The sequence below is a fragment of the Amblyomma mixtum genome, chromosome 4, assembly GCF_055824585.1.
Source record: "Amblyomma mixtum isolate Tamu chromosome 4, ASM5582458v1, whole genome shotgun sequence".
In the NCBI taxonomy this organism is placed as follows: domain Eukaryota; kingdom Metazoa; phylum Arthropoda; class Arachnida; order Ixodida; family Ixodidae; genus Amblyomma; species Amblyomma mixtum.
In genome coordinates, this window is record NC_143015.1 from 156,573,402 (window position 1) to 156,595,683 (window position 22,282).

General features: G+C 48.2%; 1 protein-coding gene across 2 annotated transcripts in view; it reads right to left on the reverse strand.

The window, feature by feature from the left end:
- LOC149348903 (sodium/calcium exchanger Calx-like) overlaps window positions 1-22,282 on the reverse strand; it is a 70,402-nt gene that overhangs the window by 9,859 nt on the left and 38,261 nt on the right. For both annotated transcript variants that reach the window (XM_089541024.1, XM_089541025.1), the window contains exons 2-8: window positions 11,742-12,146; window positions 10,888-11,014; window positions 7,120-7,248; window positions 6,660-6,872; window positions 3,622-3,789; window positions 2,475-2,537; window positions 234-406 (exon numbers count right to left, since the gene is read on the reverse strand). In XM_089541024.1, coding sequence (XP_089397150.1) covers window positions 234-406; window positions 2,475-2,537; window positions 3,622-3,789; window positions 6,660-6,872; window positions 7,120-7,248; window positions 10,888-11,014; window positions 11,742-12,076 — 1,208 coding nt within the window. In that variant the 5' untranslated portion in view covers window positions 12,077-12,146. The remainder of the gene's footprint in view (window positions 1-233; window positions 407-2,474; window positions 2,538-3,621; window positions 3,790-6,659; window positions 6,873-7,119; window positions 7,249-10,887; window positions 11,015-11,741; window positions 12,147-22,282) is intronic.

Sequence of the window (22,282 nt, forward strand, 5' to 3'; positions counted from 1 at the left end):
AGATGCCCGGGTCCCTCGGACCCACATTGGATCAAGCATGGCTGGAGATCGTCCTTTGCACTGTCTGCTTCGTATACGAATTGCATGCTACAGTTAAATTCTCCGGAGCCACGCAAAGCCATGAGGTTACTCTGGAACCACACCCAACACTGTATGCACAAAAGGCCGTTCTTCAGTTTTGTTCCCCTGGTGTTAAATTTAGCCTACGGACAGAACTGAGTGCCCGCACGCACCTGCAGGTGGCGGGACAGTCGAGCTTTCCCTTCCGTCGGATGAGCACGTCCACCTTGCCGGCCTTCTCCAGTACGGCGCACGAGCTGGCGTTGAACTCGATGGTGGCCACGTTCTTGTTCTCTGGCTCGGGCACGGGCTTCAGCAGCTTGCCCTGCTCCACTTCATCCGCAGCCTGGGAAGCCCCCGCCGCGTGTGTGCCCATATCAGACAGTGATTACACTCGCGCTCATTGTAATCTGCAACGCGGAAGCACTGACGCGAAGTCACTGAATAGATGGAGGTTGAAGGAAGTCTCTAAACTGGGTGGTAGCAGGAATATTTTATTTTTTTTTTTTTTGGGGGGGGGGGGAGGGAGGGGAGGAGAGGTCTTTTTTAATCTCAACAATTAAAGGGCCCAGAAACACAATCTTAGTTGACTGTTTTGCCTGTTGATCGCATACAGTGAGTTACAATGGTGCTATTAGCGTCGGTAATACCGCGTATATTCCGTTTTTTAATATTTTAATGTCCTCCCAAAAACAAATTCATGGCTCTGATGGTGTCCCCACACAGTGGTGGGTTTTAGCAGCGGATATGACATCACCTGGCGCGAGCTTGATGATTGAAGAAACAGTAAATAGGCTGCAAATTGTGGGAATAAATAGACACATTTTGTCACCTGTCTGCGTTTTATATTAGATCAACAAAAACAGCTTGTTCGTCTGAGATAAAAGCCCTGCAAAGCAAGTAAAATAAAAATACACCACCAGGGGCGCTCTGGCGTGGAAACGACGCTGCCAGTCTCAGCAAGAACGAGTTACAGAGAGCAGGCAACCATGGAGTGCAAACTTCCGTGACGTGCTCTGGCAGGCTGTTTTGATTGGTTGCGCCAGGTGCCGTCATTGGGAGAGCGAAATAGGAGTGGGAAGCCCCGCCAAAATCGAGTTGAGGGCAGCGTTTTGTTTGCTTGTATTTTGAAATTTCTTCTCTGAATAACTCCCGTTCCTGTGCATCGATTCCTGTAATTCTTTTTAAGTCAGCATCTGTGTGACATAAAGAATTCACCTGAAGTATAGCCGGTATCCCCCCAAGCAGTGTTTCGCAGCCCCTTTAAGCTCCAGAAATTCATCCTCCCTTGCGTTGCAAACGACTAAATTTCATTCTGCAGCGAAGTACACTTCTACAATCTTCTATTTACGTAGCTTCTCTCCTTTCCTGCCACCAGTCCCGTAAACCGTATATTTTTCTTTTTTTTTACCGTCATCTGCTGCAGACACGTTCAGCTACCTTGGTTATAAATGAATCCCGAGTCTTCAAAAATGCTCAAGCCGGGAAAATCGGGTCAAACGGTTCTAGTTCGCGCGATTACCACCGCGTGACCCGTGGCGCTGCTAAACACTCAAACTCTCCGCTGGAATTTCGTATGTTACGTACACCACATTGATTTTTATGGCCAATTGAAAAAATTGGTGGAAGCGCAGGAAGCATTCTATAAGTCAAATAGTACAGCGAGAAGGAAGAGTATAGGCCATGATAATCGCCATGTTTGAGCATAATCTCTTGGAATGCCCATGTTTTCCCAAAATTAATAGTTAAAATTATTCGCATGGAGTTACATGTTGCTCCATATGGCGCTAATTGCTAATGTCTAGAAAAGCTGGGCACGGATCCTGACGGCAACGACACCTGAATAGTCATTGCGACATCAACACCTGAATAGTCATTGCGACATCCTAAAGAAATATGTTTATGTCTTTCATTTTACCAGGTACTGCACATAAGTCATTATTCAGGGTGTCCGATTCGAATCGCATCCGAGAGAGGTTAAAGTAAAGGGCAATCTTAAGAAAATTCACAGCCACAACTTTTTCAATTGAGTTTTGGAAATGCGATAGCATTATAGCTGCTGATACCTTTACCGGAAGTTACGTCACCTCGTGTCTCGTAACGTCACTTCCCTTCATTCAATAGCAATGCTTCAGCACCGCGACGTCAGTTCCCTCCTTCCAATGGAAATGCTCCCATGGGGTGAAGTTCAGCCAGCCAATGGGTGAATTTTATGACCGACAACACATTTGGGCCCCCTGGGGATTACTAACCTAGCTGCGTCTGTGTCCCTCTACTTCTGCGGTTAGGTCCATACCAGAAGCGGATAAAAATGCTGAAAATTAGCACAGAGCTCCGATTGGGGCATACTGATCGGCGCCCGTGCCGTCGCAGCAGTTTCCGACGCATGTCTTCACAGCGCAGCGCACGCTCACCTTTGTGTCTGCTTCGTCCTGTGCGGCCAGCGCGAACATCTCACGGACCTCCTGGTCGAGTTTCTGCAGTTAGAGAAGTAAAAAAAAACATTCATGCCGCCTATCTCGTTCTGCTGACTTCTTGCTTTGTGGGAGCTGTAGCACGTTATTAAATAGGCGCTGAAAATGATTTCATAAACCGTCCATCTGGTTTCAGGAAGTGAATTTCAGGGCCTCTGAACCGATTTCTTTCATGCTGACGGCTTTGCGCATTATCTCTTCTTTCCCTAAAATATGTTTGTGTTTCTGCTAGGAAGCCTTAACTGTTATAGATCAAGTTTTCCTTTATTTTTTACAAAGAACTCATCTCCACGGCCTGGTTAGCTTCGGGGCCGGTATTCTATAACGATTTCTTACCAAACCAGTTGGATTTTTGAATTTCCCGCCCTTCGTCATTGGTTGAAGACAAGCCAAGCCCTGGTCATGAGCCAATAACGAGCAGCGAACGCAAGACGGGGCGTCGCTTCAGCCAATGGAAAAGGGCTAGAAATTAAAGAAAAAACTGGAACCGGTTCCGGAAGGACTCGTTACATTATACCGACTCAGACATCGCGAATCGGAATGACTTCATTCTTTCAGGTTTCGCCGCCGCGGTGGCTCAGCGGTTATGATGCTCGGCTGCTGACCCAAAAGACGCGGGTTCGATCCCGGCCGCGGCGGCTAGAATTTCTTCGGAGGAGAAATTCTAGAGGCCCGTGTACTGTGCGATGTCAGTGCACGTTAAAAAACCCCAGGTGGTCGAAATTTACGGAGCCCTCCACTACGGCGTCTCTCATAGCCTTAGTCGCTTTGGGACGTTAAACCTCACAAACCAAACCAAACCTTTCAGGTTTCTTTTTTCCTTTTTTATTATTTACCGTGTATCTCTGCGCTGCTCGTTTACCTTTAACTGGTTTTAGCCCTACATGCTTCCTACAACGGCCTGGGAAGTTCTATTCTTATGTTCTCTTTGATTATAACGCGACATAGAGTCTGTACCTTTCGGTGAACAAAGAGCGCACGTCAAGAACTATCAGACAATGAAGCCACTTCAAAGACAGATTTTAAAGGTGTAGGAATCGGGAAATTGCAATGGGAAGTTTCTTAATGAGAAGGGGGCGCCACTTACGTGCTGCAGCTTCTCGTTGATGCTGGGCCTGGTGCGGCGCCCTCCCGTCAGGTCCCGGATGGCGCCCACGCGGTACCACATGCGCGTGTGGTGCTGCTGCTCGGCCAGCTTGGCCGCTGCCAGGCACGCGGCGTCCTCGTCCGTCAGACCGGGGTGTTTGCGTATCTCCTGCGGAAGCCAGGAAGCCGAAAAGCGATTACTTCATGAAGAAAGGAATGACGCCGTAACTGTCTCACTTCTCGGCGAGCACCTCAAGCGCACCGTGAGGGGTGGAACCGATGAAGGAGGAAGAGAAAGAAGGAAGTGAGGAGGAGGAGCTGCAGGGGAGAACTCTGGGTTAATTTCTACCGTCCGGGTTTCATTAACGTGTGGGTGCTTGCGCATGTCGTCTACGCTCTAAACGCAAAAGAGCAAAACGGGAGTAAGCTGTCCTCTTGTGCACTCCCAACGCTCTAAACACGAAAGGAGCAAAAGGAGATTAAGCTGTCCTCTAGCGCACTCCCAAAAGGGAGTGCGCTAAGGGAGGGGAGTGAGCTAAGGGAGTGTGCTAGGGGACAGCTTGCTCCCGTTTTACTCCTTTCGTGTTGAGAGCGTTGGGAGTGCGCTAGACGCTTAGTCCCGTTTTACTGCCTTGTGTTTAGAGCGTTAGGAGTGCGCTAAGGGAGTGCGCTAGGGGACAGCTTGCTCCCGTTTTACTCCTTTCGTGTTGAGAGCGTTGGGAGTGCGCTAGACGCTTAGTCCCGTTTTACTGCCTTGTGTTTAGAGCGTAAACGACATGCGGAAGAAGCTAGACAGCTTACTGCATTTTTACTCCGACATAGCCGTATTTTTACTTAGAGTGTAGATGGAAATGCGGCCGCCACGGTCGGGATTCGGTACCACGACCCCATGGTCCGCAGACGAAAGCCAAGGTCACTGGACGACCACGATGGTTGCAGCACAGGCGCAGAAGGAGGAACAAGATAGTGACTTTAGAGCGCGTACGCGTCGCTAGCACATGTCGTTACGTGGATGTAATTAGAGCCATTCCGCAGAGAAGAGTTACTTTCAATAAGCCTGAGGAGCAATTACTCATTAGCATGCTGGAAGTCTAGACAGCTGTCCCAGAATCCTCGTAATCCGGGGCTCGAACGAGGGACAAGCGCCTGTCTGGGGAAGTTCCACTAACTGAGCTAACCAGAACTGCTAGAAGATGGCACGGTGAGGCCGAAATGACCAACGACTCAAAATGGGAAAGATTTTAGTCTAACGTAACAATTCTACCAAAGCTTAGCATATTCAAAACAAGAGATCCTTGCTGTTCAAAGCAGTAGCAATTAAGAGAAAAAAAAAAGGGACTTTGAGGACTCTTTCTACTAGGTTACTGACGATGCAAACAACCTAGAAGCCATCGCTGTGGCTCACTGGTTATAGAGCTCGGCTTCTGACCCAAAAGACGCAGATTCGATCCCGGCAGCGGCGGTCGCATTTCGATGGAGGCGAAATTCTAGAGGCCCGTGGGCCCGTGTACTGTGCGATGCCAGTGCACGTTAACGAACCCTAGGTGTTAAACTGCGTAAACTAACTAAACTATCTAACCAAACAGCCTAGCGCTGCATGGAAGGAAAGAAATAGCCGACATCCAGGTTCCGAGGCCACTCCGAGGCATCACCGAGACTGCATTAGAACAGATCTCTATATTTCGTTTTCCATAGCTATCATCAACGTTGTCACCTGTTTATGTGAAATGAAGGTGCCCAGATCTCGTCTTAATCACCAACTTGTCGTTGAAGGGTCATACGCATCGCAAGCACTGCTACGAGGGCTGACGTAGAAGGTGGCCAAAAAGAAATCAAAGAGGCACATGTGTAGATTTATACCTATACTTAGTTAGTTAGTTAGTTAGTTAGTTAGTTAGTTATATGGGGTTTTATGGCGCATAAGCAACTATGGCTATCATGCGCCAAACACAAGGTTAGATGATATTAAGTGTATAGAGGTTACATTATAATAGGTTTAAAACATTAGCTTTCTTTAGAAACTTACAAACAAGTGAAAACTCGACAAGTGTTTGCTCGCCTAAAAGCAATGCGGGATGAAATGGAATGTGTTCAATGTAAAATACCGTAAAAAAATTTTTTCTAAGTTCTTCGAGATGCGAACAAGAAATTAAAATGTGATTTACTGTGAGCTCCTCACCACACATTTCACACACAGGTTTGTCTTTTTTTTATTGACAGGAAGTTATGGGTGATGTGTGTGTGACCTATGCGTAAACGACATAAAATCACTTCGATAAAACGCTCTTTATGGCGGCTTGATTTCCATTCTTTTAAAATGGGCTTTACAGTATGCAGCTTGTTGTTTCCTTCATTTTCCCAAGAAGCTTGCCATTTGGCTCTTGTTTGCTACGTACTAACTTCATGTAATCCCTAGGAGGCAAATTCACATGTTTTATTTCCATGGTTCTGGCTTGTGCAGCACACATGTCGGCTCTCTCATTGTCCCTAATACCAACGTGACTGGGAACCCAGCAGAATTTTATAACATGTTTTTGTGCTGTGACCTTTACTATATTGTGTATGATGCTCCCTATCAGTGGCTCCGTGGCATTTTTGGAGTTTAATGCTGTAAGGACACTCAGTGAATCTGTATAAATGATGCTGTTTTTGAAGTTTTCATTTGTTATTTTCTGTACCGCAACCCAAATGGCATAACACTCAGCGGTGAACACTGTAGCACATTTAAACCTATACGTTTCTATAGAAAGGAGTTTTTTAGGGGCAGAGAAGCTGACAAAAAAAAATAGAGAAAACAAGCCCGGTTTCTTAACGAAGAAACAGTGATGACCGCGGGAGACTCAGAACTTTTTCTTGGTAAATTTAGGTTATGTATTTAGGCCATGTATACGGCCAATACGAAGCTCTCTTTCCGTCAGTTGCAAGAACAAAAACAAGAAAGAGAAATTAATCTTCACAGAGGCACGTTCCAACAAAAGCGAGTAAATCGCTAGGCTGGCATGTTTCGTAGACGCTATACAGGAGGGATCGGCGACTGACCCGTATGAAGTCCAGCAGGTTGTCGCGGTTCAGTTCCCCGTTGGGGAAGAACTCCTTGCGCGCCCCAGGGCCGCCGGCTCCAGCGGGCCCGACGGCGTTGTTGGCGGTCTTGGCGACGTCGGACGTGGTCTGCAGCTCGAGCTGCTTCTGGGCGCTGCGCTTACGGGCACCCGGCCAGAAGATGCCTGTGTCCGCGGCGTACGCCAGGAACACCTGCGGAGTGGAACCACAGACCAGGTTAGTCCGACTGCGACGCAGTGGCGCCAAATTTTGTGAGGTGAACCGAGAAAAAGCTCCATACTGAAATAAATAGGTCAACTTTAACCGCTCTCGTTTGCGTTTTGATAATAAACAGTTGTTCGTCAGCGCCCGTCCTGTCGTCAGTGTTTCTTCTCTTGTCTCAGTCTGTTCTCGCGCTCGTCATTTCGAAACAGGCTTCCTAGTCAGATTGACTGCTCACCAGCAAGGGGAAGAAGAGCAGCGTCAGGAGAGCCTCCCAGAGCTCGATCACGTCGGGGCTAGAAGCCCTCAGCACCACCAGCATCCAGACGTAGGCGAACACGCTGAAGAACGCTGTTATGCCGAACACCTGCGACAAAAGAAGATATCGCGCATATTCACTGATAAGCGCTGCACGCTGTGAATCAAGACGACAAAATAAACAAGGTTATGGCATGCAAAACGGAGTACAAATGACCGAGGACCCATCAACTCGGGCAGACGGAGTAGATTCCATCTACTCCACTTTCCCATTCCGAAACCTTGAATTCTTAACTAAGTCCACTGGCATACGAATGGCTTTTTGGCGACTGTTTTGTAGACCGAAAGCTGCCGCATGCTTCTGGATTCCTATTTCGTTTTGAGAGAGGGGCTCCTGGCAAGATGCAAGGCGCGGCTGTTGGAGTGGGCGCTTGGAGGTTGGGTTCTATTTGTGTAATATATTTCTTACATGTACTTCGTTCTCCGGAATGAATACCTGTGCGGTTTTAGTAAAGTGTCTCGCCTATGGCGCGTATAAATGCGCCCTGTAAAGATACTATAAACTGCTCTGTACTTACGCTTTCTTGAGTGCCGCAACAGCTGGACTGCCGATCTCCGCACTTCGTACTGCATCCTGTGCCTTTAAGGACTATAGTTGTGTTAAAGGGTGTTCGAACTTATAATTTCAGGATGTTTTGAAGCGAGAGCTTCATTACGGTACCTAGAGCAGCCTTCGCCGTACGACCAATCTTCACCTTCAAATGACCTTGAGCTTCGAAAGCAGAGGAAAGCGCTAGAGGACGGTTCATTCCCTTTTCACTCCTTTCTGCCTAGAGTGAAGGAGCTCTGTCTATTGGCCGTTCTCTGATATGGAAAAAAGCTGTGGGTTGATGTACGCCAGAGATTGCGCCACGCAATTCACCGAGAGTGGAGTTAGGTACGTCGCACGCAGCATGCAGTTGCAACGATGGAAGGCACGAAAATCTAGCACATTTGTTTTCTCACTTGCTGATTTATCGTTAATTTCTCACCTGCTTTTGTTCTTGCTCAGAGTTCGGTGATGTGCGGACATTAAACCTTCTGAAGTTTGTGCGGAATTATCTAAAAACCTCAAAACAATACTGTGTTTTCACTAGCTTTACGGTGTTGCATTTTCACCGCATAAAAAAAATTAATCAATTTTTTTTCGTACTTTTCAGCTTCGACGTCTGCGTCTGGGGCCGTAGGAAAGTACCGAAGATTGAAAATACGCGAAAGAGTTGTGTTGGGTTTAATGGCACATAGGCAGCTAAGGGCATCATGCGCCAAGCGCAAGGTATAGGAAATGGTTTGGTTTGGTTTATGGGGTTTAACGTCCCAAAGCGACTAAGGCTATGAGAGACGCCGTAGTGGAGGGCTCCGGAAATTTCGACCACCCGTGGTTCTTTAACGTGCACTTAGATCGCACAATACACGGGCCTCTAGAATTTCTCCTCCAAAGAAATTCTAGCCGCCGCGGCCGGGATCGAACCCGCGTCTTTCGGGTCAGCAGCCGAGCACCATAACCACTGGCCCACCGCGGCGGCGTATAGGAAATGTTTTCTGTGGGATGTAATAAACATGTGGAAAGTGATCAGTGGTTTAAAGGGCCTAAAAAGTTTACTTTAACTACCTAGTAATAACGAAGAAAACGAGATTTAGGAATCGCTAATGGTAAAAGCTTTAAACAAAGGTCAGGTAGCCTCAGCGGCCATCCTTGGCTGGGCAAGGATGTCGAGGATCCCTACCAATCAAATAAAAGCTTCCTTCTCAGGAATGAGAGGATGGCTGAGGTGTATCATGCAATAAAGTAAAATACGCGAAAGAAATGAATCTCTTAAAACAAAAAAAGTAAAGCAACATAAAAAGCCAGAGCAGTTTCTAACAAAACATTTTCCTCACACTAATATTTGTTGTCGTACAGAGGAATTATTACGGCATATTTCTCTTCTCATAATCAAACTTGTGCCCAGAATATTTTTCTCGTGGAAAGTGTTTTTCCTGCATAATTGCTCGTGGGGGGGGGGGGGGGGGGGGGAATCGTACCCAGGTCTGCCGCAAGGAAACATGTCAGGTGGCTAACGCTCCTGACACCGAGTCACTCGTCGTGGTTCGTTAGCTTAACGACCAGCGCGTCATCGGCAATCAGACTGTGACGCCGGCCCCCTTTTCGCATTCGGCCCTCCAGACCCCGGATGTCGTTGCTCAAACGAGTCTTTCTAAATGGTGCGGCTCCCTTGGTACGAGTTTCACGTCACTGCGTTCTTTCTTGCTTCCTCGTCCGTGCTGAATTATTGAAGAACGTTTAGAGCAAGTGCTACACTATAAACCGTTATATTAAGGCGAAAGCCTTTAATGGCTCATACTGTCTTAACAGAGGCTGTCACACCTTTGGCAGCGTGTTAATTCGGGAACTAAAAAAAAGATAGGAGAAAACGAATGGTTCCATCAGATAGAGCAGGAAAAAATGAACCTAGGCGCCGCGTTGGATTACTATAGAATAATTAGTTAATTAATTATCGACAAAAATGTAGAAATTGTCTCGAAAAAACGAAGACGTCGATATAGCCACGGGAACGGTGTGACGTCACACCCACCGAAAGTCGTCACGGCATAGTGGAAAATGTCACAGAATGGTCGGAAAAACGTCGGATTTTTGTCAGATTAGATGAAAATTGTGTAATTAAGCGTAATTAACACTTCAGGTCCCCGAAGGATGTATAATTTGGGTATCGGTATAGCCATGGGAACGTTGTGACGTCACTGCCGTGACGACTTCCGGTGGGTGTGACGTCACACCGTTCCCGTGGCTATATCGACGCCTTCGTTTTTTTCGACGCAATTTCGACATTTTTGCCGATAATTAATTAACTAATTAATCTACAGTAATCAAACGCGGCTCCTAGGTTAATTTTTTCCTCCTCTATCCGAGGCAACCATTGGTTTAGTTCTATCTTTTTTAGTTCTCGAGTTAACACGCTGCCAAAGGTGTGACAGCCCCTGCTAAGACAGTATGAGCCATAAAAGGCTTTCGCCTCTCAACACTTCAGCTGCCAAAGTGTCCTCGCCATTTTTACAGACGTTTTTCATTACGAATTAAATTAAAAGCTTCCAGGACAATCACGCGCGTGTGAAAGTGACATCGAAACACTTTTAATGAGATAGCCTTAGAGTTGTCGTCACACCAAAACCCCGCCTATGTCCCTCGCTATCGATAGAGGTGAAGCCACCTTGTGACGTCATCGCAACCTGCCCTGAAGGTCCACCCTGATTGGTGGAGATAGATCACGCGACCTTTTGACATCATCACAACCTGCCCACCGTGGCAGCCGGCAGCCTGGCCACCAGATTGCGAGAAACCTGACCACTGCAGCAGGTGGCAATTCAATCATTGATTGGTCTAGGGATGTCACGTGACCGTGTGGAGACACCAAAACCTCACCATCGGATTTTGCATACCCACTCGTGCATACACCTCTAAAAATGTCGAAATAAATGTTTTCCAAGTCCACCGGATTTTGAGCAATCTAGTTTTTATACAGCAACGTAGACAGAGAATCAAAATACAAAATGTGAAAAAATTTGCAAAGGAACTGGCCTACGCTTTGACCTTCGTTATAGCCATTGCTTCGTTATAAACCGTTTCGTTATAAAGTGGTTCGACTGTATAGTCGTTTAGTTGAGCGTTGTTCCAAAGCGCAGGCAAATTTAGGTCAGGGGTGCTCCTTACCTTGATCATGCGTATAGATCGCGTCTCGTTGGCAGGTATGGCGACCACGCATACAGCCGTGATGACGAGAAGGTTAAAGGCTGCCGACCCCACGATGGTTCCGGGTCCGAGGTCTCCGGCCACAAACCTGCACATTCGACGTTTCGATGCGTTAGCATTATAACCCCCACGTCAGAAAACTGTTCGCCCGTCCATCTGGACCGTCGTTCGGCAGTTGGTAAAGTGGAGCTCAGGAAATCTATCTCCCTCAACTTTCAGAGGAGAGAGAAAAAGATGGAAAGTGGAGAAGTGGTACGGCATGTCCTACTGTGATTGAGCAACTGTACCACGCCACCCGCTCGCACGGTGGGAACCGTCAGCGGCAGCTGCTACTTCGTCTGGGAAGAACACTAATACTAGTATGTAGCATTAGTCATATTGATTGACTATAACTTTCTGTATTTAAAATAAATGTCTAAAATCTTCTAGCAGTCGATTTTTTCATTAACTACGCCGGGCATAGAGTTCATTAAGCCACTGTGGCGAACATTACACGCGTGTCGTGGGGCCCAGAAAAGTTTACAACCAAGCTTTTACATTATATTTTACATCACTGTCCATATTGGAAGGTGCAGCGCGAAAAGACACGCAAGAGACGTACGGAGGACAAAGACAAGCGCTGACTCACAACTAATTTTATTACGAAAAAACACACATTTTATACCATTGTGCGATTGTCCGTCATAGGCAACGACAAAAGAGGTTTGCCTTCTGGAGACGGGTTCTCCTACCCGGCCTGCACCTGCCTGTGAAGTCACGCAAAAAATTCCGACGAGCGAGTGGTTTGCTCCTGGAGACGGCAGTGTCGTACGTACCCGCTGCCGACGATCTCGATGATGGCCAGCAGGATCTCGGGCGCACTCGACCCGAGCGCCATAAGGGTCAGGTTGGCCACAGTCTCGTTCCACACCTTGACCTCTATGATGTCCGGCTGGCCGCCGGGCACCTGCGCCGACAGCGTCAGGCGCCGGGTCTTGGAGGTGATACGCTCGATGGCGCACATGAACACGTCCGCGATGATGGCCACGCCCAGGAAGCAGTAGATGAGGCCCAGCAGGTACACGAACGAGCGGCCGCCCCTCGACCAGCTGGACTCGTCCAGGAACGGAAGCAGCAGCCCATCGGAGCACGTGTAGTTCTGGGGCGCCATGGCTCAACCCTTCTCGCTGCCTGGTGCCCCCGCTCCGACTCGTTAAACCCCGGAGGTGACAGTAGCCCCCCTGCGTAAGTCAAAGCGAGACGGGAAGCAAATATGAGGGGGTGAAGGATCTTTGGTTTTATGGGGTTTAATGCCCCAAAGCGGCACAAGCTGTGTGGGATGCCATAGTGGAGGGCTCCGACCCGTTAAAACTCGGAGGTGACAGTAGCCCCCTGTGTAAGTCAAACCGAGGCGGGAGCAAAATGTGAAAGACCTTTTGTTTTTATGGGGCTTAACGTCCCAAAGCGACTCAGGCTATCCCTACTGAGAAAAACTGTATAATGCAATAAGCTCCTACAGGCTTCGTCATACAAATGTCATAAAATATGTACGACATTGTATCACATCTGTATGATAAGTTTATGATTTTGCAAAAATGAATGACATTGGTATGATAACTGTATGACATTGGTATGACAAACTGTGTCAGTTTTTTTGCGTCATACAGCTTTTTTCAGCAGGGATTAGGGACGCCGTAGTGGAGGGCTCCGGATAATTTTGATACCACTGGAGTTCTTTAACGTGCACTGACATTACACATTACACGAGCCTCTACCATTCTGCCACCATCGAAATTCGACTGCCGCGGATGGGGTCGAACCCGCGGCTTTCGGGTCAGCATCCGAGCGCCATACCCACTGAGCCATCACAGGAGCAGAGAAAGAGTAGCGTCTGCAGGCCTTTGGAGATAATGAATTTTAATGCGCGGATTCCGCTTAACGTAAACAGCTTGACTTTTTCTCACATCCGTCCATATACCTACCTATGTCCGTGCATTGCTCAACCCTCCGGCAGTTAGACATTCTAGGTATGCTACACTCTAAACAGGAGTGGGCGTAAAAAGGGAGCAAGTTTTCCTCTAGCACCCTTTTAAAAAGGGGTGTGCGCTAGAGAACAGCTTTACTCCCTTTTTACTCCGTTCTGTTTAGAGTGTACAAGCGTCTCAGAACACGGCTTAGAACCAAGCCCCTTGGGCTCTTGACTTTGGCAATGTCTGTACATGCCCGTATGTGCGTGTGCGTATATGTAACAAAGCGTCAACAATAAGTGATGGATCAGTTAATCGATCAGAAAGGAGCCAATAAATGTGCGAGACGATTAATTAGCCTCAATGAAAAATCATATCACGTGAGCACTTAGCGCAGCTCGATGTTGCCCACGCCTCAACAAAATAAAGCGAGCTCTCTTCGACGCCTCTCCTCCCTCCGATGTGAGGTCCCAATTCACCGCTGAGTAGGCGCTGACCCCGCTCCAGAAGCGACTACGCAGTGAGTCAACGGGCCACGCGCGCTTAACCCCGTTGGCGTCTTAATGGGACACCGTAGGGCGCAAAGTAATCCGTCGCCACCCCTGCGCCCTCTTAAGGCTTCTCACCCTCCCTCCTTGACTCACCGGCTCTTTAATTATGCCCCATAATTGCTCAGCGGCGCAGAAAGAAGCGAGGCAATGGGGCAGTGCCACGTTAACGCGGATTTTAGACGCTCACATTACTGCCTGCATTCGGCGATTCATGAAGAATTAGTGCGCATGTAAGTTGGAAACTCCAGCAGCCGCTCATTTTGAGATAATTCGCCTTTTCCACAACATGTGGCGCCCTCTGGGGAGTGGCGGGAAAATTAATCTGCTACGAGCTGAAAACAAACGCAGGTGGGAGACTCAGGCGCGATCTCGTTCCGCGAGAAGCCAGCTGCGCCGGCGAAGTGGCGAGTGCTTGACATGTGCCGCCATCTGTCGCAAGCGCCCGTCACTAATATGAACCGTGCATGCGCAGTAGGAGCTGGCGGTTTTGTTTTCAACCAGTGTAGCTGGAGAAGAAGAGGCGCGCATGCGCAGAGCGGCCTTGTGAGAAAGGTGGACTGACGAGGAATGGGGAAGCTTTTTGGTTAGGAATTTCTTCGACGAAAAAAATTAAGGCCTATAGAGTTGTTTCCTCCAGGGAAACTCTCGCTGATGGGTTAGAGGCAAGAAGCGGAGGCTGGCCCCTCATCTTTCTTTTATTCCGCCCATGATACTTTATTTAGCTTATTTCATAATACCCTAAGCGCCCAGCTTGACATTACGTATGAAGGTTCGGGGTTCGGGGTGACGAAAAACAAAGCATCATCTCAAAAGAACCAACCGATACACTGATGCGCAGTATTTTTGGGGAAAGAAAAAAGTAAAAAAGCACATCTAAACAGGCAAAAAAAAACAAATTCGACATGATCGTGACTGCTAGAAAGAAAATACACAAAATGCCTGACCATACGATATCCAGAAGGTGAACTGAGTCAAAACAAAATGAACCAATTCGTTCATGTGAAGCGCGTGAATTCACGGGAAGCAGGCAACTAAGTATTATAAATGCTATGTCAGTCACGCTGCTCGCAAGCAAAGTAATGCTTACAAGGATGACAAAATGTTACAAAATGTCTTCGCTAGAAAGAAATGTTAGTAATGCAGACGGAAATGCGGCAGGTTCTAATTCCTTTCGTTTATGGCAGAAAACGAAAGGCAAGTTTTAGAACTTTTCAGTGAGCGACTCACATTGGGCAGATTTGATGTGTGTAATCTAGACAAGATAAACAGGAAGGGGGGAGGGGGGCTCTCTGACATGCTGACATTCAATTTCATTACATAATAGCTATATCTGTCTTCGGGACATCACACGATATGGTGATTCGGGACCTCCCGCACTAGACCCCTAGGCAAGGGAAGTGTTTGCCGACAAGCCGGTGGGCACAACTTGCTAGCCGACACAGATGTCGATCTAAAAAGGAGGCGCCTAAACATGAGCTAATACGGTATGCTCGTGATGGAATGAAAGGAATACCGTACGCTGAGGAAACAAAAAACAGGAGGGGAGAGAGTTTTGAAACGCTTCACGCGCTGTCCTTGACACAGCTCCGCCAACACTTTATCACGGTTGCGGGTTGTGTCTCTTGTGCCTTGGTCGTCTCTCACCCCGTGCAGAGAGGAGGAGGAGGTAGATGGAGCAAGCGACAACGATACGGGAATTGCGTCGCGGTCGAGGAGGCCATTGACACCGGGGTGGCCGAAACGCGTGCAACTTTGTTTCGCAAACTGCTGCTGACAATGCGCGGCGCGCAATTCGGGGCAGCAAGATCTCTGGGCGCCTGAAAGACGAGCTCTGGAAAGTGTTAGGCGGGCACACCTGAGCGCTGACAATTTCGTCTCTGTTAAGAGAAGAAAAGAGCTCCCTCACCCTTTTAGCTCCTGATCTGACCACCGCAGCCCCCTACAGTGCACTATGGTCATTGGAAATTTTTTGAAAAGTTTCCATTGACTCTAGAGTGCACCATCTTCAAGCGCCACTTTTACAATACATATGACAACAGCGAATAGATGTTGAACTAGGCACGTTGAAGAGGCTTCATGGTCAGACTGCAGAGTCAACAGACAAGGATTAAATGAAGGTGGAGACACACACGAGCGCTGTCTCTCATAACTAGCGTTTTCATAGCGAAGATAACGTATATACTTGTTATATTCGCTATGCAGTTGAACCTCGCTATAACGAAGTTGAAGGGGCCCGGCGATCACTTCGTTATAGCCGTAGCTTCGGTATAGTCCATGTTGACCGAGTTTCCACGGGGAATCGCCATTCCTTCGTTATATTCATTACTACGTTATAAATAGTGTCACTATAACGAGGTCCGGGTGTATTCGCCTTCCTTCAGCCCTCGTCTGCTTGCACTGCAGTCTGTCCCAAGACACACGTGACCCTCAGGCTAGAAGGCCGTATTCAGCTCCGTAACAGCACGAGAACATGCACAAATGTTTAGCGCTGCAGTTACGGGGTCTGTACCCTCCTACAACGCAACGACAAACACAAAGAAACACAAAAATAACCATCCTTATTTTACATGACGATGTTGATGCACTGCAATGCGGAGCATCGGTAGTGCACGTTCACACATCTTCTGTCCTCGTCTAGTCGGTCTTCAAGATCCGACGCATACCCGTCCCGAACGACCCGTCTTCTTTCTTCCCATATAGGCCAAGCCAGGCGATTCACTCCGTCCCTCACTTTCCGTCGTGTAATTAAGAAGGACAGACTATGCAACAATGCCCGGTGATGGCCCTAGCGGCAGGCTGCCGCTCGACCACTTTCGCTGGCGTTCTGCTCGGCTGACCCGCCAAAGTGTCTTCTCCGGGTGTCCTACACGGCCTTCTGGGGTTGCCCCGGATCAGTCCTTGTTTTGTTTTTATCTTCTACCTTTTTTTTTCTTACTTCTGCGTCCCACAATACAGAAGAAAGTCGCAGTGATGCCACGTCGTCGTTGCGGAACAATGGAGCGCGCAGCAACCATCAGCCACAATGGCAGCAAGGGCGTATACAGAAGCCACACTATGTATACGTAAGGCTGTCTTCCGAGATGTCAGCCGTCGACAGAGCGGCCCGCAAAGCCGCTCTGTCACCGACAAGGCCTCGTACAAGAATCTCCTTTGCCGTTGAATATATTCTCCGCAAAAAGTATGGCGGAGGCAACACACAACGACAAAAAAAACTATGTGGGTACTTTGGCAGCCTAAAGTGCACTAGGCGAAAGCCTTTGTCGCGCTACTTCGACTGCCTGTGTTTGTTACGGCTGCACCGCTTGGGAGCCATCCTCCTCCACTAGCTGCCGCACACCGACTGACGACGGAGCAGCGCTCGACGCCGCCGCGCCGACAGATCCACCTGTCGACGAAGATGGAGTCACCTCTTGGCAGCTGCGCCCGTCGATGAGTCACCCCAGGCGCTGGATGTAACATCGGAGGGACGGAAGCGAGAATGAGCCATTACAGGCTTTCGCCTTAATAAGCCAGTGTTGTGAAGAGAAAGCGGTAATGCCCAATGCGCCCTGCCTCCTTATTCTTTTTTGGTTCGCCAGCAAAACCAAGGACCCCAAGTTAACGATTAGTGCTTGAAAGGACCTTCCTTTTCAAGAAGACACGAGATGGAGCCACACGAAGCCGAAAAGATCATGCAGATGAAATGAACAACGCAATCAGCCGCGCTTGTAGAATCACTTCGTTCTCACTTCGTCTGCGAATGAGTTTGTTCTCATTTGAACAAAAGGCGGACACATGAAGCAAAAGAGCTCTACTACAACAACTGTAGCCCGGAAAGAGATGCTCCCATATGCTTTTTGAATGCCAACAAAAAAAAATTATTTCGTCAAGTACATCCCCGGGGATGGCACGCTGTCGGAAGCAATCGATGACATGGTCTCCGATGCTGCGCCTCGCCTACAGAGGACCAAACGAACAAGCGCTAACAACGAGGCAGAACTGGGCGTCTCCCGTTTGTATTATTGCATGTCCGTTGATGTATACGGCAGACCAACGAGGAATTAGGGCATGCTATAGCAATCGCCAGTGCGGCCTTCCCGGCAATTCAGATCCAAGGAAACTTTTCACCACAATGGCCACATTATACCCTGTGATTGTTATGCGTCCGTCGGCAGCGACTTCGCGATCCATATGCATGCTGACATCCTCCGTTTCCGCTTCACCCCTTTCAAATTGTCATTTATGCCTGAAAATAGCTAATCGTTTTGATTTCTGGGGCGCGCTTGTTACGATTTAATGATGCACTGTGCAATTTGTGCGCCAAGAATTGGATTGAATATATCTATTTCAGGCTGGGTGCCTAAACGTCAGTGAAATAAATCGTTTTGTCTTTAGTATATAAGTCCACAAAATTTTGGCTGCGGATGTCCACTGGCGACTTGAGAGGCAATGCAACGTTATTTGGAAATGCAATAAAAAATATTGTTGTGATTAAACTCCTGAAAACATAATCATACGTGGATGATTTACGTCCGAAAGACATCAACAGGGTGCAAGTAAAACCTTCGCGTTTGAACAAAGTTGTAAAAAAAACGGCCGAGAATTTCCGTGTATAACTGTGTAATTCTTAAGCAAACAAGAGAAGGGGAATGAGGGGCTCGTTATAAATATGAGAGAAGCCAACAGCCACAGAAACCAAGGTGCACAGGGGATTTTTTTAATTTATTTATTTTTTGGAGGTGTTCATCAAGAATAGTACTGAATATGTTGTCGCTTAAAGCTAATTGATTAGAAAAGCAGAAGAAAAAACAACCACATGCCGCCGGTGGGATCCGAACCCACGACCTCCGAATTACGCGTCCGGTGCTCTACCTCTGAGCTACGGCGACGGCTGTCAAACCTTGTGCTTTCGGGGTATTTATGTTTACAAATAACCTAACCTGGATGGATGGATGGATGGATGGATAGGAGCGCCCCCTTTGAAACGGGGTGGTGGCAATTGCCACCATGCTCAGCTTTTCTTTCTTTATTATTTTTTTTTTGTTTACTGTGTTGGCAATTCTCATTAAGATTCTCCATCAACTTTGCCTACGGTTTCCTACTATTCTAACCTTATGCCACATCTCTGCTTTTCAGCCACCAATCCTCCAATCGCTTTTTGCTGACTTCCACTGCAGATTTATTTACATGACCATTGTTATCTTTAAACCCTAGGGCCTCAGAAAGAGTGACTGTGCCTGCATCGACATCCGGATGGATACCATCACATTTGATTATGAGGTGTTCAATTGTTTCCACAGATTTGAGAGTGTTCATCAGCGCCACCCACGTTCGTAAGCGGCGGACGTGAAACGTCCTGAGTTACCGCTGATGTGACGTAGAACGCCATCGAACGGCGAGGGTGGAAGCTGTGCGAGAACCCTCTTATGCTTCCTATGGCATCAAGGCTGCCAGAACCGAGGCCCTCGCTAAGCAATTAAGCAAACAAGAGAAGGGGAATGAGGGGCTCGTTATAAATATGAGAGAAGCCAACAGCCACAGAAACCAAGGTGCACAGGGGATTTTTTAATTTATTTATTTTTTGGAGGTGTTCATCAAGAATACTACTGAATATGTTGTCGCTTAAAGCTAATTGATTAGAAAAGCAGAAGAAAAAACAACCACATGCCGCCGGTGGGATCCGAATCCACGCAAAGCTGTGGAACAACTACGGAGGCTGTTATATTACGAAAGCAGCATTGCAAGCGACCAGATAATAATCGCCACTATAATGGAATCTTGTTAATTTAAACTCTTCAACTCAAACTCTCGGTTTAATCCAGTGCTGTGACCCAGTCAGCATCAGGAATTTTAATTCGAACTCCGCCTAATCCGAAGAAATGTTCGGTCTTCTTCGAATTTAAATTATCGGCAGTCAACTATTAATAACACAAAAATAAGGAGGACGCTTAAGCTTCGCCTAATGGAGTAGACGCGATAGCTTTTTCTCCTCATTTTTCCCACTTTTGATTCCTTTTCTTCCACATTTCGCACCGATTACCAATCCACAATCGCATTAACGATTTCGGTCATCGATTACAATCACAATTACCGATCACATGACCAATCACCAATCACAATTGCCGATTACCAATCACCAGTCATTATCTTGGTTAGTCTGCATGACATACTACGCGACTAAATACTCATGCACACCATTTGTTTCAGTACAATGAAGCACCATGGCACCGCCTTTTCATTCCGCGCAATTTCTGACACCTAATTAGCACATTTATGTTTTTTTTAATTATTAAACACACGTTACTAAGTCATACAAACCACAACGCGTTCTCTAGGTGCCCCTCTAACACGGTTGAACCAACGATCGTTCGTGGCTATGCGCTGCAGGCCCGCCGAGCACGCAGAGGGCCTGCGTTCGAACCCCATTGCCAGCTAGCGACCTCTCCTCCTTTTCCTCTCATTAAAATTCCTTTCTCTCTCTCTCCAATGCCAGCTATTGTCTTTTTTCAATATTCTGATCTCGGGGATTCTGGGATTTTTTCCTGACGACGGGCGACGCCTGGTTTTCAGCAGAACGAGCTCCGCGGTGGCTCAGTGGTTATGGTGCTCGGCTACTGACCCGAAAGACGCGGGTTCGATCCCGGCCGCGGCGGTTGAATTTCTTTGGAGGAGAAATTCTAGAGGCCCGTGTACTGTGCGATGTCAGTGCACGTTAAAGAACCCCAGGTGGTCGAAATTTCCGGGGCCCTCCACTACGGCGTCTCTCATAGCCTTAGTCGCTTTGGGACGTTAAACCCCATAAAGCATAAACAATCCTCACACTACCGCGTAATACATTTCCAATGAGATATAAATTGCTTCTAGCGTTCCAGCGAAGCGTAGAGATACGACCAGAGGCCATGGAGCAGCGCCTATAGCAAGCGTACCCTTTCAGCATTAATGCGTACCCGATGATGTATATACACCGACAACCGGCGTTGAAACTCTGCGGCGCTTGATGCATCGCAGCCTGTACGGTGCTGCCCCCAAAGGTCTCGCGGCCTCTCGCGCAAGCCTACGAGTTGTGCTGGGTCCCTGCAAGGTTAAGGCAGAGGTGGCGTTCGAACTGGTCGACCGACGACTCCCGGTCGGCGCATGCATCTCGCAATCAGGACGGCGTGGGAATCGGACTACGCAGTTCGAGGCGCTGCGTATAACAGGGCCGCGACGAAGACTGTCCGCTTGTATACTGAGGATGGCGCGAGGACGCCAAAACCCGTTCTTCGTATACTGCTGGCGGAACTTGTACGCGTTCTCACAGCACCCATTCCTCGCACTGGACCGTGGACAGAGGTTATGTGCGTGCTTAACCAGCCTTGTTTCACTCGGGTTAGCGCGAATGCGCATCGGCATCGCTATGGATATCGATGGTGGCGGCTCATGGCCGTACGGCGCGAACCGTGTGCAAAATCTGGCTGCGCTAATGGTCGCATTGAAGAAATCGGACACGGACACTTGCCACTCCTGTACGATCTAACAGAAGATAAGAGTGGATAGTGAGACGCCCTACCCACAAAGCCTGACGCTTTATACACGACGCCCTAGCCTCAACAAGTGGACGCGCGTGCCTTGGGCCGCATAGGCGGCGCGTAATGTTAACGTGCCGCCACTAGTATGAGAGCTTGCAGAATAAGAAATGCAAAAAGAATGCTTGGCGTAGCTGCAGGCATTTTCTCAGTAATGTCCGAATCCCACTGAAGGGGCGTCTTCGAAAGGACATGATGTCGCTGCGCCATCTATACGACCGCAAGTGAAACTGAAGGTCAAGAACGGGAATAGATTCTTACCGTGCGCTGAACACCCGGATAAATTCTTCAACCCATGGCATGGAGACGTGCCAGCGATGTATGTTTCCTCACACCTCTAAAACCTCTAAAACCACCTCCCCCCCCCCCCCCCCTCCCCTTTACCACTCCTGTGAACGGACACTGCAACTGGGTCGGGTGTGTCTATAGCATAGGCTAATGGGCCAGCAGGTGACGACTGTGTCATTCATTTGCCGGAAGATGACCACAGAGTGCTGACGCCATGCAGTTCTTGGTTACGAAAACCATACTGCTACGAATAGCACTGCCACTACCGATGCTGCTGCTTGTATACTATTACTAGTGGTAACACGACAGAAGAGATGAAGGGAGATGATTCTTGAACGAACTTCAGACAAGGAAGGAAACGTCAGTCTGTTGACTTTTTGACAAGAGAACCTCCCTTAATTTGCCTCTTATCAAGCCGTTGCCCAGTGGACTAACGCTTGCCTCTCCTTCTCAAATCTGTACTATGACCAGCACTAGTACCACAAGGGCTACGCTGTAAACCATGCAGGGCTCTCACGTACAGAACAGCGCACTGAACAAAAACAGCAAGCGAAGAACATCCCCTTCACTCGCGGATCCAAAAAGCACGACTACTTGCACCCACGAAGGTTCTCATCGCCAATGCCAGGGCAGCCGTAATGGCTAATCTCGCCGCGTACACTTAGCCATAGCACCACGCGTCCCATACACATCTTGACCGCTTGCCAACAAGAACATATAGGCTCGGGCATGAGTAAAACATATTTATGACGACGCTACATCCTGGATAGCATCGACACGTTCGGCGTCGCACCGTCTGTATGTGTCATAGCCCACGCGCATTCTCGTTTCCTATTGCGTCCAGCGCCAACTCACTTTCGCTCGGCCGCCCATAATCCTACGGCGCTCCTAGACGGGAGTAGGCGTTAGTCGAAGCGGAGGCTCGACTGCTCAGATCGCTTTCTTGCGACACGCCACGCGCCCGTCCCACCTCGACCAACGCTTTCCTGGCGATGACGTTGTGCTCAGGATAAAGACGTACATTGTG